Source organism: Cervus canadensis, chromosome 19 (genome assembly GCF_019320065.1).
Source record: "Cervus canadensis isolate Bull #8, Minnesota chromosome 19, ASM1932006v1, whole genome shotgun sequence".
In the NCBI taxonomy this organism is placed as follows: Eukaryota; Metazoa; Chordata; class Mammalia; order Artiodactyla; family Cervidae; genus Cervus; species Cervus canadensis.
Window position 1 is genome coordinate 7,793,711 of NC_057404.1, and position 16,900 is coordinate 7,810,610.

At 39.8% G+C, this 16,900-nt stretch overlaps 1 protein-coding gene, 1 non-coding gene and 1 pseudogene across 4 annotated transcripts in view; 1 reads left to right on the forward strand and 2 right to left on the reverse strand.

Moving 5' to 3' along the window:
* WDR19 (WD repeat domain 19) overlaps positions 1–8,665 on the reverse strand; it is an 88,840-nt gene extending 80,175 nt beyond the window's left edge. Inside the window, exons 1-5 of one of the 3 annotated variants that reach the window (XM_043438182.1) lie at positions 8,525–8,611; positions 5,232–5,323; positions 4,874–4,939; positions 2,623–2,748; positions 535–650 (exon numbers count right to left, since the gene is read on the reverse strand). In XM_043438182.1, coding sequence (XP_043294117.1) covers positions 535–650; positions 2,623–2,748; positions 4,874–4,939; positions 5,232–5,323; positions 8,525–8,530 — 406 coding nt within the window. In that variant the 5' untranslated portion in view covers positions 8,531–8,611. Of the gene's footprint in view, positions 1–534; positions 651–2,622; positions 2,750–4,873; positions 4,940–5,231; positions 5,324–8,524 lie in introns of those variants that run through there. The other 2 variants (XM_043438181.1, XM_043438183.1) reach the window with 2 other exon arrangements.
* On the reverse strand, positions 4,685–4,791 carry LOC122422449. Its single transcript, XR_006263845.1, has one exon. It is a non-coding gene; the product is annotated as a U6 spliceosomal RNA (small nuclear RNA).
* Positions 8,666–13,281: 4,616 nt separating the features above from the next.
* LOC122422011 lies at positions 13,282–13,855 on the forward strand (annotated as a pseudogene).
* The last annotated feature ends 3,045 nt before the right edge of the window (positions 13,856–16,900 follow it).

Sequence of the window (16,900 nt, forward strand, 5' to 3'; positions counted from 1 at the left end):
AGTGCCCAGAGGCTGGGGGAATCAAAGAGGCTGAATCAAGAAAGTCAAAGAAGCAATAAATACACATACCCTCCAGTCAAATCCCCTGAGGTAAAAATAACTCCTAGTTCACTCCTAGGATTAAATTAGTGATTGGAGAGAGTGAGGGGTCAGAATTAGGAATATGGATATACTCTGTCCAAGAAGTTGCCAAATGTTTTAGCCCATCTACTAATGTGTTGATAGGCACGCAAACTACTCCATGCGAGGCATAATCTGGGTGAGAAGGGACAGATGGAAACCATGTTATTAATGTACTGGTGTCCAGAGGCACGGGCTCACTCACCTTAGGGCAACCTGTTCTATGTAACCTGGGAAGTTCTTAGCAGGTAGTGAAGATGGATCTTCTAGTTAGACAGAGGTATGGCTTGACAAGGGAAGTCAATTTTAAACTACAAAATTTCCCCTGCAATATCAGGGAAATCTGAGGTGATAAAATTTACATTTATGTTAAAGCATCCCAAATATTTAGCAGTGTTTCCAGCTATAACCTACCAATGACAGGTATCTTTCGAGATGTCTGATGATTATAAATTAGCAAATTTCCTTTAACAGTTCCAACAGCCAAGAAACTTCCAAATTTTGACCAAAGAAGGAAAGACAATTGATCCCTGTAACATTAAGATATAAATTACTAAACAATTTACAACCATAATCTCCTAAGCAGTCTTTTTAAAAAGTGCTTTGTGAATTTCATGAATAACTGTAATATCTACTTAGAAACTGAAGTATAAAATTACAATTTCAATGATTTAGGACAAAGAGTAAGTGCTAAAGGCATTTTGAGACACTATAAAATGATCTTCAGTGAGACCTAAAATACAAATGTATAATGAATAAAAGGCTTCAATTCAGTCATGATGAAATCTCAAATTTCAGGAGATGACTAGTGATAAGACAGCTATTAATTTGTCTACTAATGATTGTTGTAACTCTTAATTGTGGCAAAATCTTAATGGATAACATCTTAAGCTTTTAAAAAGTCTAAAAATGTGATACAGTAAACTGAAAAAATTATTGGGAATTCATGATTTGAAAAAGGATATGGATTTTCCAGCTCTGTCACTATTAAGGGTATCTCAGAAGGAGGTTTGGGTTTCCCTGGTGGCTCAGATGGTAAAGAATCCACCTGCAATGTGGGAGACCCAGGTTTGATCCCTGGGTTGGAAGATCCCCTGGAGGAGGGAATGGCAACCCACTCCAGCATCCTTGCCTGGAGACCTGCATGGACAGAGGAGCCTGACGGGCTACAGCCCACGAGGTCACAAAGAGTTGGACACAACTGAGCGATTAACACTTTCACTTTTTTGAATGGAAGCACAGAGAGTGTCAAATCCTTCTGAAAAGTGAGGTACGGACGTGTACAAGGACAGAGCAAGAAGTGAAGGTTCTCAGATCTAGTAAGACTTGATGCTGGTCAGACACTATCGCCTGTGGATGCATTTCTTGTGCGTCACTTCGGAGGGTCAAGGGAACCTGCGCTAGGAGGATGTTTTGACCTGCTTTGCTATTCCTTGATAAGTAAATTGGAAAAGCAAAGTCTAATCTTATGGTAGATGTGTGATCTCTTCCTGCACTTATAGGCCACATGATGCTATGAGGCAGGTATTATTACTAGACTCATTGTACACATACGAAGAAACTGAGGCTTAAGCAGAGGTTAAGCAACTTGTTCAAGGTCAAAGTTGGAGTTTCAGCAGTAAATACTGACACGTTTTTCTTTTCCATATGGCAAACAGTTTCTATTTTAGCAGAGATCTGTAACTCATTCTGTCTGCCCAGGATTTCTTCCACTTGTGAACCGCCCCACCCTCACCCCAATCTTCGTGGGTAGGATTATCAACCCCATGGCCCTGCCTACCCTATTCAGAGACCTTTTGAAGAACTGAGAGGATACTGGTGATGTAATAGTGGCATGCTCTTTTCTCTGGCATAACTTGCTGTGAAGAATGGTACAAGCTGATACCTGCCAGTAGCCATTAAAAGAGTCTAAGTATATATAGGATGGATAAGCGACATGGACCTACTGTATAGCACAGGGAACAACATTCAATATCCTGTGATAAACCACAATGGAAAGGAATACGAAAAAGAAAGTACATGTATGTATAACTGAATCACTTTGCTGCATAGCAGAAATTAACACATTATAAATCAACTATACTTCAACAGAATTAAAAAAGAGAGAGAGTCTGACTTAGAAGAAGTCAATACAGAGAAAGAAAGAGCTGTGAGATGTCTAGACTGCATCATCACAACCCCTAGATCCAGTCATGCCTGCAGTCATCCTATTTCCAGATTTTCCCATAAATCTTTTCTCTCTTCTTTGGACTTTTTAGTCTATTCCACTGAAAGGAACTTTTTAAGAAGCTCTTTACACTTTAGAATAACTGTACTCTAATTAATTGGACAAAATTAATAAGATTATATATAACAATTTAAAAAGAAATGAATTTTCCCCTTTTATAAGAAAATAACTCATCAGGGCATATTTACAATGAATGTAGTAAGATCTTTTTAGCATCAAAGCCGCAAATAGTATTTCTAAGTGAAGATTTAAAACATAAAAAAAGTAATCCTTACCTCAAGCCACTGTCTAACTGACTGATTTTGTTCGTGTTGGCATCCCACAGATAAATGCAACTGGACTTCTCAGCAATCACTGCTAGAATATCTCCATCCTTGTCCCAGTCCATAGCAACACAGTTACTTTTTTTAAAAAAGAGGATGAAACAATCACATTTTTTTTTTTAAGTAGGGGAAAGACATTTACACACTCAACTATTTGTGATTTTTGTCTATAGCAAGTCCATTCAATCTATTTTTAAAACCATAAACTTTCTAAAGTAAGAAACAGAACTCCACATTCACTGCCTGGATAACACTAACACCAATTTTGTTGTTGAGGGGATGGAAACATTTTGAATTCTATTTTAAATATCATTTTCACACACTATATTGAATACAGTTATATCTAATAGGTTAGCAGATTTTCTCAACACCTGTAAAGAGCCAAGCTCTTTGGTAAAATACTCATCTCGCAACTCTAGAAAGAAATCACGTCTGGAATCAAGAGGAAATTTGTGTGATCAACTTTTGAAAGGTTGTTTCAGATGCACAAAGGGAAGAAGAAGGTACTGATAAGAACTCAAATATCTAGACAAGCTGTGTATTAAACAGAGCAAGGCTGGCTAGATGTAGGATTGCAAACAGTAAGATAGACTGAATTCTGAAATACAAAGTAAGAAAAGTTATTTTCATTTCATGTCTTAATATTGAATAGAATAAGAAGTGATTTAAGGTAACAAAATAGTTATAAATAGGAATTGCTCTATTTAATATGTTTCTTACTGTTTAAAATTACTCCAAATGTTTATTATAATTTAAGAACTTCCTTGGAGATTAACCTTTTCTTCCTTCTCTGATTCTATTTTTCATTTGGAGACTGTTTTTGGGCACCAGCCTAGTGGTCCCCAACCTTTCTGGCCTTTGGTGGAAGACAATTTTTCCATGGACCCGGGGTTGGGGAGATGGATTCTGGATAATTCCAGTGCATTACATTTATTGTGCACTTTATTCCTATTATTACATCAACTCCAGTTCAGACCCCAGACTTTGAGGGCCCTTGAAGCAACACTCAGCTTTCCATTTAAGACATCTGGGAATCACTTCAGTTATTTTATTCTTCAAACTGTTAAAATATGTTTTGGGATCTTAATTTTCTATAGTATTTCCACAGATTTTGAGAGGTATGGAAGAGGGAGGCTTTCAAATTCTTAATAAAATCATTAAAGACAACATATAATAGCATTTTGTCTATCTGGTGATCTTTTGTCAGTCTAATTCAGCTATGTTGAATACAGCAAAAGAACTCAGAAGCAAACAAATAAGGACATAGTATAACCAAAAGCAATGTTGCAGAGATTATGCAATAAAGTTCATACAACTTACTCAAAAAGTTTTTTCCTAACTGCCTTTTCACTTTATTTTAAACATAATTATAACTAGCTTGCAGTCTGTTCCCCAGAATATAGAAACCAGAAGCAACAATTAAGAGAGCAATAGGAAATGCTAAAATGGTGGCATTAGGTGGGTTTGAGGTAAGTAGAGCCACTTAATTTGCACAAATGGTGGCTGATAAACTACAGGGCTAATGTGAATTTAAAAAGCCTGGCAGCTTAAGACCACTTAGGTCTTATGCAAACATCATAACAACCACTAAGACTATGGGTAAAATAACAAATACAGGGAATGATCAGACTGAATTATTAAAAATGCTTACGTTATGCTTACTGTAATCTAGAACGACTTCCTTAAAAAGGATAAAAAAAGTGTGGAAAGTAACTATTTTCCAATTTATATTAGAGAGGAAATACTACATCAATAAGGGCTTATCTGCAAATATACACACTAAGGCTTGTTTATAATTAAATAAGAATTCTTTCACGTAGACTCAGTTACAATTCTGCCTTGAAGCTTATCTGTCAATGAATGTATTAAACTCTTAATTCATATGCCATATACCTATTTCATTAACTGCTTATGGTATACAAAACTAAATCTCTTTGCAAATGGAGAAAGCAAAAGAAGAGATACAGGTTAGACATAAGTTACAAAATTCTACCTGATTATAAGTTTTTTTTTTTTAAATATGGAATGCTTCACGAATTTGCGTGTCATCCTTGCGCAGGGGCCATGCTAATCTTCTCTGTATCGTTCCGATTTTAGTATACGTGCTGCCGAAGCGAGCACTGATTATAAGTTTTAAGACAGTGCTTTTTTATCTTTTAGGCCACAAAGTTTGAAAAAATTTTTGATCTACCTCTGCACTTACCCAGATAAGTTGATTTCACTTCTTTTTTGACCATGGCGATCAAAGATTTTCACAACATGATCAGCTCTAAAAGCAATTAGAACAAAAAGATGATTTAAAATTTACTTATGTATCTAAAGAGTTTTCTTATACATTCAAGTGATTTCTATATTTTCCCATGATAGTTTCATAATCTGTATGTAAAAAGTTATCACTAGGGAAAAGGTTCTATGAATTGTGATATTAATGGAAATTAATATATTACTTTTCTCACCATGCAACCATCATTCAAGAATTTCTACTGCACAGATGGCGTGGTTTGGTGGGCATACAACCACGTGGAGTCAGGGTGATTTACTAACCATCACTGTTATCTTACCCTGTTACCGCAAGATAGTTTCCTGATGTTTTCTGCCAGGCAAACTGTATTGGGGCGCCAAGCCAAGTCTTTTCTAGTAGTGAGAAAACACGCTAAAAAAACACAACACAATTTTTATATTTTAAAACATACAATTAACAGTTGGTCAGAAAAGATGTCAAAACATAGTAACGAAAACAGTAGGATTCAGGATGGTGAAGGCTTATGCTAGAGCTTACCCAAAAGAAGTCAATGTAACAAATAAAATGACCAATTAACCAACCAACCAAATAACCATAATCTGGCTGGTCAAGTGCAGACCTCAACATACACAGGAGCATTTACTATAAAACTTTTTTGCTTTTGAATGTTTCTAAATGTTAATTTTATAAAAATTTATGATTTAGTGTTTTATAACTATTAAAAACTTTAAAAATTTAAACTTGAATTTGTGAAAGTCACTCAGTTGTGTCCGACTCTTTGCAACTCCACGGACTACAGTCCACGGGGATTCTCCAGGCCAGAATACTGGAGCGGGTAGCCTATCCCTTCTCCAGCAGATCTTCCTCACCCAGGGATCGAACCCAGATCTCCCGCATTGCGGGTGGAATCTTTATCAACTGAGCTATCAGGGAATTTAGCTAATTATTAATAGCATGGATTTGGGGAGATTAAATTTAATAAAGTTTCTATTAAAAAACCTTAACCATGACAGAAATACAAATTATCTATACCTCCTTCAAAATTATTTTTTCTCCTTTCTCCATTAGATACACTTTATCATTAAGTGTTTAATTTGGCTATTGGGTGGATACTTTTTCAATTGAAAAATCATTCTTTTCACTTAGACAACAAAGAACTGTGTATACAATATGGAGGGCTTCCCAGGTGGTTCAGTGGTAAAGAATCTGCCTGCAATGCAGGAGACCCAGGTTTGATCCCTGGGTCGGGAAGATTCCCTGGAGGAAATGGCAGCCCTCGCAGGTCTTCTTGCCTGAGAAACCCATGGACAGAGGAGCCTGGAGAGGGCTACAGTCCTTGAAGTTCCAAAGGGTCAAATACCACTGAGCACATCTGATATAGAAGCCACAAACCACATGTGTACTTGGAATTTTACTGAGGACTTGAAATACGGGTAGTCCAAATTTAGATGTGCTATAAACCACACATGACTATATGATTTCAAAGACAATACAGGAAAGAAGGCAAACTATCTTTACTGATAATTTTTCATACTGATTACATGTTGAAATGAAAATATTTTGGGTATACTGGGTAAAACAAAATATATTATGAAAGGTAACCTTACCTGTTTCTTTAAAAACATTTTAATGTGGCTACTAAATTTTCTAAAGTACATTGGTTCACATTATATTTATATTAAACACTGTTAATACAAAACATCTAGGACCATAAGAGTTTGAATGAATAAATTTACATTTTAACATTAGGTTAAATTAAAAATTAAACAATGATGCCTGTATCTAGGCAAGTGAAGTTGAGACACAACTGCAGGTGGTGTGACAGTCTCAATGGTAACACAAAACTCTTCCAGTGGTCTAAATTTTACACCAATCACAGGCAATTACTACATTAAAAAGATGATCAAATCCACCTCTATTGAAAACAGAGGTGCCTATAATCACAGGTGCATCCAAGTTGTGTGGAGCAAGAAGACAACCTTAAAAAAAAAAAATGTATAAAAGCATTTTACTTTTGCAATTTTATGACCACATTGCCCTGGAACCCCTACATGCAAGTGAGGGCTCCCTAAATTTGAATGTCACTAGTTTCTTGGTAGACCTCCTCTGGTTGTGATTTTACAACCAGAGGTAAAATCTGGTAAAAGGAGATTTTTCTTAAAAGGAGGTAAACAGGCGCTCCATACACACGCAACACCCTGTAAAAAGGTGGTAGCTTCACAACCAGAAAACGAACCTTTAGATTTTGATTTTTTTTCTTTCAATATTTTTTTAATACAATTGTTTTTTGGCCACCCCACATGGCTTGTGGGATCCTAGTTCCCTAACCAGCTAACTAACCTCAGCCCTTGACAGTGAAAGAAAGGAATCCAAACCACTGGACCACCAGGGAACTCTAAATTTTGCTTTTCACTTATTAGCTGTAGGGCTTAAAGCAGGTCTATTAAATGTCCTCAAGCACAGAATTCTCAACTGTAAACCAGGAATAACAATATCTCCTTACTCTGGTAGTTTAGTCCTTAAGTCGTGTAGGACTCTTGCGACCCCATGGACAGAGGAGCCTGGCAGGCTACTGTCCATGGGATTCTCCAGGCAAGAATACTGGAGTGGGTTGCCATTTCCTTCTCCAGGGGATCTTCCCAACCCAGGAATCGAATGCAGGTCTCCTGCATTGTAGGTAGATTCTTTACCAACTGAGCTACAAGTACTTCGTAAATGGTGAAGAGCTTTAGAAATGTGAGTTAAGACTACAGGTCAACTCCAATTTCCACTATAGCCACGAAAATGTACAAAACAATGAAAAAAATTAAGCTTTCCATTTCTATGCCAGATCAGGGCCTGTGTGTGTGGGGGGGGGGCGGGGATTGTGGGGTGGGTAGGGGAGTAGGGGTCACTAGGAGTGGGGCGGGGGCATTGCCTGGTAAGGCGAAGGGTGAATGAGCTGTAGCCAGTGACCCGGGAATGGGGTTCATGAGAAGCCCAATCCTAAAAACGGTGCATGCAGAGGATGACGCTCTAGAGATCGAGACCTGTGCATGCAGATTTCCCCGCGAATAATATACACCGTCACCAGGTGATCTGTAAATTGCGCCAGTCACAGCCAATACAATTTGCGGTTATTTCGGAGCTTTTCACTCATTTTAAGGAGCTGAACAGCTGCGAGGCTTGCCAGGTGTTTAGCTGCAAGAAATGAGGCAGCTCCTGACACTCGAACGAGCCAACTTCACAAGGACCCTCCAAACGTTGTTTGTTTTTTTTTCCAAACTCGTTCTGCCCGCCGTGTGAATTCAGGCGAGTTCGGAGTCTCTTCAGATCCAGTCTGCTCATTTCAGGCAGTGGAGGGGTGGCCAAAACGCACCAACTCCGTCCGCGGGCCCAGAAATGAGAGGCCTCCCTCCCCGCCGACTCCTCTTCAATTTTCCTTCCTTTCCCCTTGTTTCTTCCACTTCGCCTCTGCTCTCCCTGGTCAGCCCGCTCCCTTCCCCATTTCTCAAGCACTCGGGAGAAGGAAGGGAGGTCACAAGCCTCTCTCCTCAAAGCGACTCTCGGAGAGTTTAAGGGAACGGCCAGTGGTCGCCTCTTTCCGCACCCCCGGGTCTCTAAGTTATTTACCTTCATCTCAAAGATCCAGCAGCCGCGCAACCTAACAAGTGCGCAAGCGCACCCAGTCTGCTTCAAGAAGGCTACCGCGTTCCCGTCACCCAGGAGACCGCGCGAGCAATAACCAATCAGCGAGCGCCAGCTGGAGGGCGGTGCCTCCAAACCACCTCGGAGGGAGGGGGCGGGAGGCGGGGATTCGAGTCACGTGATGCCAGCGAAGCCAGGCCCTGAGTGGTTGAACGTCGTGAGGCCTTGCTGAGCCTTGGCTTTCTGGCTGGGCCCTGATTGGATGACACCGGAGGGTTCTGTGCGATATAGCAGCCGCCGGCGTAAATTTAGGCCCTGACTACAAAGAAATCAGTGGTGGCGGCGAGTAGGGACGCTGAGAACTTCAGGGAGCTGAGTGTTGTTGAAGAAGAGGCGGGAGTTGGTTCGTGGGGCAGGACTCTTACGCAGTTCACGCAAAGAGCTCGTACGGCAGCTGTTCAAAGGACATTCAATTTGAAGACTGATTTTGGCTGGGAATATGTTTGTGTCTTCAGATATTTGGCTGCAAGACCCACACATTTAAACGGAGATGTCTTTAATAGGTGATTGCGTGAAGGAGAAAAAGGCTAGAGAAGTAGAAATTCGGAAATTGTTTTTGTATTGATACTAATTAAAACAATGAATGGAACTTCTTAGATTTAGGGAATGTTCAGAGGGAGAAACTTTTAATTTTAGGGGCTGAGAATTAAACTGACAGAAGACCAATTAACAGGAGAAAAGCTTACGAATTTATATGTATTATGTTTACCTGACATGGGAGAATTAATTTAGTTAAAAAGAGAAAAGAAACAAAACATGAAATCTCACATCAATGTATTAGGGTGCTACATTTCTCTCTAGTTTTTGTCCCTGTGTAAACCAGTTTTACTTTGTGTTTATAATTATGATATATGTGTATTTGACACAGTTATTTAGGTCAAATAATAAAGCACATTTTTTAGGGTGGTTAGTATTGTTAGGTAGCAAGTTATGCATGTGCAACAAGGAGTGACCTAGCCAGAAAGGATGCAAGCTGATCTCTAAAACCCCTCCCAGACACACTCAGGAGAATTCACAGATGCTGCAGAAATAACCACAGAGACTTTTCTAACTCCTGCACATGTGCCCTAGGCACACAGTGGGTACAACCTAATCACAGGGGCTTCCTCAAGTAACCTTAGGCAACTAGGAGCCAATTAAGGGCTCATAAATATTCTATACACATGCATATATATCTGATTATAACAGACTAAATGGGAAGATGTGCACAACAGAGCCTGCTGTTACATAACTTGGAGATGCCAATTGGCCTTGAGTGTATATTTATTTGCATTCCCTTTCTTGACTGGTGGTGGGTACAAGCCCTACTTTGTACAGGGCACAACCAAAAGGAAGAGACAGGAAGTATAAAAAGGGGGAGTCCAGGAGGGATCATTATGACCATGGCCTCCTCCCATGTCTTGGGAGTGTCTGTCGAATAAAAAGATCTGCCTGCTTGTACTGTAACTTGTCTGTTGTTTTAAATAAGGAAAAGAAATAAACTGACCTGATAGTACTGAGTAATAGAGCATACAATCCTAATAAAATGGGTTTTAATTTTCCCCTACTAAGTAAATCAATTTTTTCAGCTCCTTTCTACAACTTTTGAGGTTGAATCACTTGGATCATCGGTTCTATAGCTTTACTGTGGATTTGCAAGGTTTAGCGGGTGTTTGAATCACCTTGGGAGACTGCTGAAGCATAGATTGCTTGGCCCCCACCACCAGTCTCTGATTAGTTGTCCTTGGGTGGATTTGGAGGATTCCCAGGTCTAGCATGTTCCCAGGTGATGCTGATGATGCCCCTCTGGATTACACTGAGACCACTGTTCTCTAAATTTGTTTCCTAAATCCTCTGTGTTCTTTTTCGTGGTGTTACAAAGCAACAGTTTTTTTCCAAGTATACGCCTTCTGAAAAGTCAATTGTCAATTTATTTTTAAGTTGCAAAGAACATTTGGTATTATTATTTTACATAAAGCAGGGAGCCTAGTTAATGCCTAGTTTCTTGTTTCTTATTATTCTGTTTTACTCCTTAGGGTAACAGAATAGGCAGAATTTCAATATGTGGATGAAAGAGATATTTAGAGGTAGTGAGGTACAGGGGAAGATGTAGACAATGTGAACTCAATAACAACCTCTTAGTAACTTAGATTATGTACTTAACTTTCTCAGCTCTACTTTTAAAAAATGGAGTTATATATTTGACATAGAGTGTGGTGTAGATTTTAGGTGTACAACATGTTAATTTGATCCATTTTTGTATTGTAATATGATTGCCATTGTAGTGACAATTATCAGCTTCACTTTTCTTTTTCTTTTTTGGCCGTGCTGTTCAGCTTGTAGGATCTTAGTTCCATGACCAGGGACTGAACCCTGGCCATGGCAGGGAAAGCTCTGAGTCCTAACCACTGGACCATCAGGAACTTCCCCTCAGGTTCACTTATCTATAGTGAAACTTGAAAATTGGTAAAAATATATTTGGTTGTGTTATTCTTCCAGAAGTATTTGTATCCATTGGAAATATGTGTATCCTTACCTGGAATATAAAATTATGTAAAATAATATTTGGGAAAAGATGGAGCAGCTCTATACAGTCAGCAAAAATAAGACTGGGAGCTGACTGTGGCTCAGATCATGAACTCCTTATTGCCAAATTCAAACTTAAACTGAAGAAAGTAGGGAAAACCACTAGCCCATTCAGGTATGACCTAAATCAAATCCCTTAAGATTATACAGTAGAAGTGACAAACAGATACAAGGGATTAGATCTGATAGACAGAGGCCTGAAGTACTATGGATGGAGGTTCGTGACATTGTACAGGAGGCAGTGATCAAGACCATCCTCAAAGAAAAAAATGCAAAAAGGCAAAATGGTTGTCTGAGGAGGCCTTAGAAATAGTTAAGAAAAGATGAGAAGCAAAAAGCAAAGGAGAAAAGGAAAGATATACCCATTTGAATGCAGAGTTCCAAAGAATAGCAAGGAGAGATAAGAAAGCCTCCCTCAGTGATCAGTGCAAAGAAATAGAGGAAAACAATAGAGGGGAAAGACTAGAGATGTCTTCAAGAAAATCAGAGATACCAAGGGAACATTTCATGCAAAGATGGGCACAATAAAGGACAGAAATGGTATGGGCCTAACAGAAGCAGAAGATATTAAGGAGTGGCAAGACTACACAGAACTATACAAAAAAGATCTTCGTGACCCAGGTAATCAAGATGGTGTGATCACTCACCTAGAGCCAGACATCCTGGAATGTGAAGTCAAGTGGGCCTTAGAAAGCATCACTATGAACAAAGCTAGTGAAGGTGATGGAATCCCAGTTGAGCTATTTCAAATCCTAAAAGATAATGCTGTGAAAGTGCTGCACTCAATATGCCAGCAAATTTGGAAAACTCAGCAGTGGCCACAGGACTGGAAAAGGTCAGTTTTCATTCCAATCCCAAAGAAAGACAATGTCAAAGAATGTTCAGACTACTCCACAGTTGCACTCATCTCACATGCTAGCAAGGTAATGCTCAAAATTCTCCAAGCCAGGCTTCAACAATATATGGACTGTGAACGTCCAGATGTTCAAGCTGGATTTAGAAAAGGGAAAGGAACCAGAGATCAAATTGCCAACATCTGTTGGATCATAGAAGCAAGAGCATTCCAGAAAAACATCTTCTGCTTTACTGATTATGCTGAAGCCTTTGGCTATGTGGGTCACAATAAACTGTGGAAAATTCTTAGAGACGGGAATACCAGACCACCTGACCTGCCCCCTGAGAAATCTGTATGCAGGTCAGAAAGCAACAGTTAGAACTGGACATGGAATGACAGACTGGTTCCAAATAGGAAAAGGAGTACGTCAAGGCTGTATATTGTCACCCTGCTTATTTAACTTATATGCAGAGTACATCATGAGAAACGCTGGGCTGGATGAAGCACAAGCTGGAATGAAGATTGCTGGGAGAAATATCAATAACCTCAGATATGCAGATGACACCACCATTATGGCAGAAAGCAAAGAGGAACTAAAGAGCCTTTTGATGAAAATGAAAGAGGAGAGTGAAAAAGTTGGCTTAAAACTCAACATTTAGAAAATGAAGATCATGGCATCCAATCCCATCACTTCATGGTAAATAGATGGGGAAATGATGGAAGCAGTGACAGACTTTATTTTCTTGGGCTTCAAAATCTCTGCTGATGGTGACTGCAGTCATGAAATTAAAAGATGCTTGCTCCTTGGAAGAAAAACTATGACCAACCTAGACAGCATATCAAAAGCAGAGACATTACTTGGCCAACAAAGGTCCATCTAGTCAAAGTTATGGTTTTTCCAGGACTCATGTATGGATGTGAGTTGGACTATAAAGAAAGCTGAGTGATGAAGAATTGATGCTTTTGAACTGTGGTATTGGAGAAGATTCTTGAGAGCCCCTTGGAATGCAAGATCAAACCGTTCCATCCTAAAGGAAACCAGTCCTGAATATTCATTGGAAGGACTGACGCTGAAGCTGAAACTCCAATAATTTGGCCATCTGATGTGAAGAACTGACTCATTGGAAAAGACTTTCAGGCTGGGAAAGATTGAGGGCAGGAGGAGAAGGGGACGACAGAGGATGAGATGGTTGGATGGCAGCACCGACTGGATGGACATGAGTCTGAGCAAGTTCCGGGAGTTGGTGATGGACTCCCATCACTAGGGTAACCTGGGACCCCAGCCCTCCTCGGTCCCGGCGGCAGCGCATGGTGGGTCCAGGACATCCTGCTCAGGAGACAGCGGCAGCCCCAGGCCCAGGGCGCCCTACGTGCCATGACACTGTCTCAAGGACCAAGAAGCAACAGAAGAAAACCTGGGATTAGGTGTCTGTTGCCAATGGAAGCGGGAAGACCTCAGAAAAGCAGGCCCTGGAGGAAACCCCCCTAAGCGCAGAGGCCCAGGCTGAGCAGCCGGCTTGGGAACTGGCCTGGTGCATGGAAAAGCTGGAGCTGGGACTGAAGATGCAGAGACCCACCCCTACGCAGAAAGAACCAGCTCTTGGGAAAATCCAAACCCTGTGCAGCCAGAGAAGAGACCCCCTGCCCTGGAAGAGGCAGCTGATGCGCTCTTTGGGGACTACAGAGCTCAGACGAGTGGCGAGTGGCGCGAGGCCCTGCGGGCTCTCAGGATGGCTGCCCACTCAGCCCAGGTGCAGCCTGTAGGGGAGGCTGCCGGAAAGAAGAGCCGAAGGGTCTGCAGACCTCGTCCAGGAGGAAGGTCCACGGGCACCTCGGATACTCGCGATGAAGTTTAGGTTTGGTTTCTTTTAGCCTCTTCCCTATTCCAGAGCGGCCGCCTCTGCAGTGGTGCAGGGTTTCTCTGGAGGGCAGCACTTTCCCAGGAATGCTGTGGGGCGGATGGGAGACCTGCATGTTTGGTGCTGACAAGCCCAGGGCCCCATTTGCAGGTTTCAGCTGAGATGCCCCTCCTGCCAGAAGAGGGAGGTTCCTTTAGGCGGTTCTACCGTAGACTGAAGTGTTCACAGTGTGTTGTAAAACAGCTCTCCCCAACCTTTTTGACACCAGGGACAGATTTCATGGAAAACAGTTTTTCCACAGAGAGGGTGGGAGCTGAAACTCAGGTCGTAATGCAAGCAATGGGGAGTGGATATAAATACAGATGAATCTTCCCTTGTTCACCGTCTTTTCATCTCCTGCTGTGTGGCCTGGTTCCTAACAGGCCATCGACCAGTACTGGCCCAGGGGTTGGGGACCCCTGTTATAGAAGACTCTCAACAGTCTCAGGAGCAGTCTAGGTAGGTGTCATTAATAAGGGTTAGTGGGGAAGCTGTGTAGTTGTACACTGGTGCTCACTTATGGGAGGATGTCCTCTCAAGGGGTGTGGCGTTCCATACCACTGAGTCCCATTGCTGTAATAAAACCGTTTCTTATAAATGTGGATTTAAAAAAAAAACAACAACTAGGGAAGCCTGGCATGCTGCAGTGCATGGGGTTGTGAAGTCAGACATGACTGAGCGAGTGAATTGAACTGAGTATTTGGGAAAGGAGGGAAATACAGTGTCTCATTCTAAAATTTAAGAACGAGGGACATGGCTAAGCCTGTTCATCTGGGAAAGGATCTGGTGTCCACTTGCTGGGAAAGAGCTACTGAAGAGTTAGCCAGTCCATTATACAACCTATAGGAGGGGGTAATTCTAGCGTGCACAGAACTATTTTAAAAAATAAACTATAGAACTTAAAATTGATTGCTTATTTAAGTATAAATAAATTATCTCTTAAATATGCTATCCGGAAGCTAGCAATCTTCAGGAATGTCTAATTTATTTGTTGAAGTATGACATTATGAAAAATATTTGTCAGAATCTGCTATAAAAACTGGCAAAAAATAGCTTGAAGTTTGTCAAAAGGATATTGAGAAAAATAACCTAACTTGTTATAATATCAGAGAAATGTTTTTCCAGAGAAAGAGAAAATGAGAGAGGAGAGTTTCCATGGTGAAGAGAAAGAGGCATAGCATGGGACTGGGGATGGAAAATAATGACATTTAATACTAAGTACAGACAAAGAAACTAGGAAATTTAGGTGGAATTCAGATTTTTAAAATAAATAGATATGATACAGAAAACTTTTACTGTATACAACATTTCCAGTAAATGCCAGTATTGTTTGATCATCTTATATTTTGCCTTCAATTTATTGTTTATACTTCCAAACTTTAAAATGATGCCCATTAGAGCAAATAAATAATTTTCTACGAATATTATGTAGAAAGTCTAATAAGCATGACAATAACTAGGGAAAGATGGTATATTCAAAAATAATATCTGATCAGGGGATCCTAAATTGAGCACAGTCCCCTTTGGTTTCCTAAGGAATATTAATAGCTAAAAATATTAATGCCATTTAAAAATTAATAGCTATTATATATGATTAATTTTAAGCTTAAAATATAATATTCAACATTAAGCCAATTATTTTTGTCCAGTTCTGTGCCAAGCATGATTCTAGGTGCAGATACTTGACTGTGAACAAAATAGCCAAGGAAATTAATAAATTAAAATTAGTTCTGGGTCCATGACAAGTTAATGATTCCTATTCTCTGGAGAAAGTTTTTGCATTACTTCCCCTGAGTTCATATTGTAGTTCTTAATCCTTACTGCCATTAGAATTAGCTGGGGCTCACTTGCAGTAGCTTAGGCTCGACCCAGATTTACTGAAACAGAATTTCTAGAGACGAAGCCTACGTCTTCTTTCTTTCCTTTTCTCTCTCTCTTTTTAAATTCTATGGTGCACAGAGTTGAGAACCATTGGTCTAGAGTATGCCAAATGTAAAGAAGCAGATGGAAAGCCTGTTTTGTTCCTGAAGATGGATAGCTACTTCTGCTAAAAAACCTATGCTCACTCTGTTCCTCTGGAAACCAGCTTGATGGTTCCTTAAAAAGTTCAACATAGAATTACCATGACTCAACAATCCCACCCCTAGGTATTATATCTCAAAGAATTAAAAACAGGGATTCAAACAAATTCTTGTACACATATGTTTGTAGCAGCACCATTCACATTAGTCAAAAGGCAGAAACAATTCAAATGTCCATGAATGGATTAGCAAATTTTGGTATACACTTAGTGGAATATTATTCCATCAGTATAAAGTAATGAAGTGTTGATACACATCATGCTACAATATAGATGAATCTTGAATATATCTTAAGTGAAAGAAGCCTGACATAAAGAGCCACATGTCGTATGATTCTACATGAAATATCCAGAATAGATAAGGTCACAGAGATGGAATGCAGATTGGTGTTTGCCAGGAGCTGGGGAAACGGGGTCGGGTAGGGCACTAACTCTAACTGGCCATGGGGTTTTCTTCTGGGCTTATGAAAATGTCTTGGAATTAGATAGAATGAAAATGTTTTGGAATTAGATAGAGGTGGTAGTTATACATTATGAATATACTAACTACTACTGAGTTGTTCACTTTAAAATGATTAATATTATATGAATTTGGCCTTAATTAAAAGAAAAACCTATGAACAAACACTGAATCTTTATAGTTAATGGGATTTTCTTGATATAACAAAACTAGCTTTTCTGAAATTAAAGTAAAGCTTGTCATAAAACAATTATTGTATCTACTTAATCACATGATCCAGGCATTTTGTTTCATAAAGAACCTTAGGTAGAAACTGACTTACCTATATTCTGAACACACCTAAGGATATACTGTATTTGGGGATTTGAACTTATTAAAAAAATTGGGTGTTTAGGGAGCATGCAGTGGTTAAAATGTATCCCTTGTTTCAATAATTACTATTAATGAATTAAAAACTTCTGGA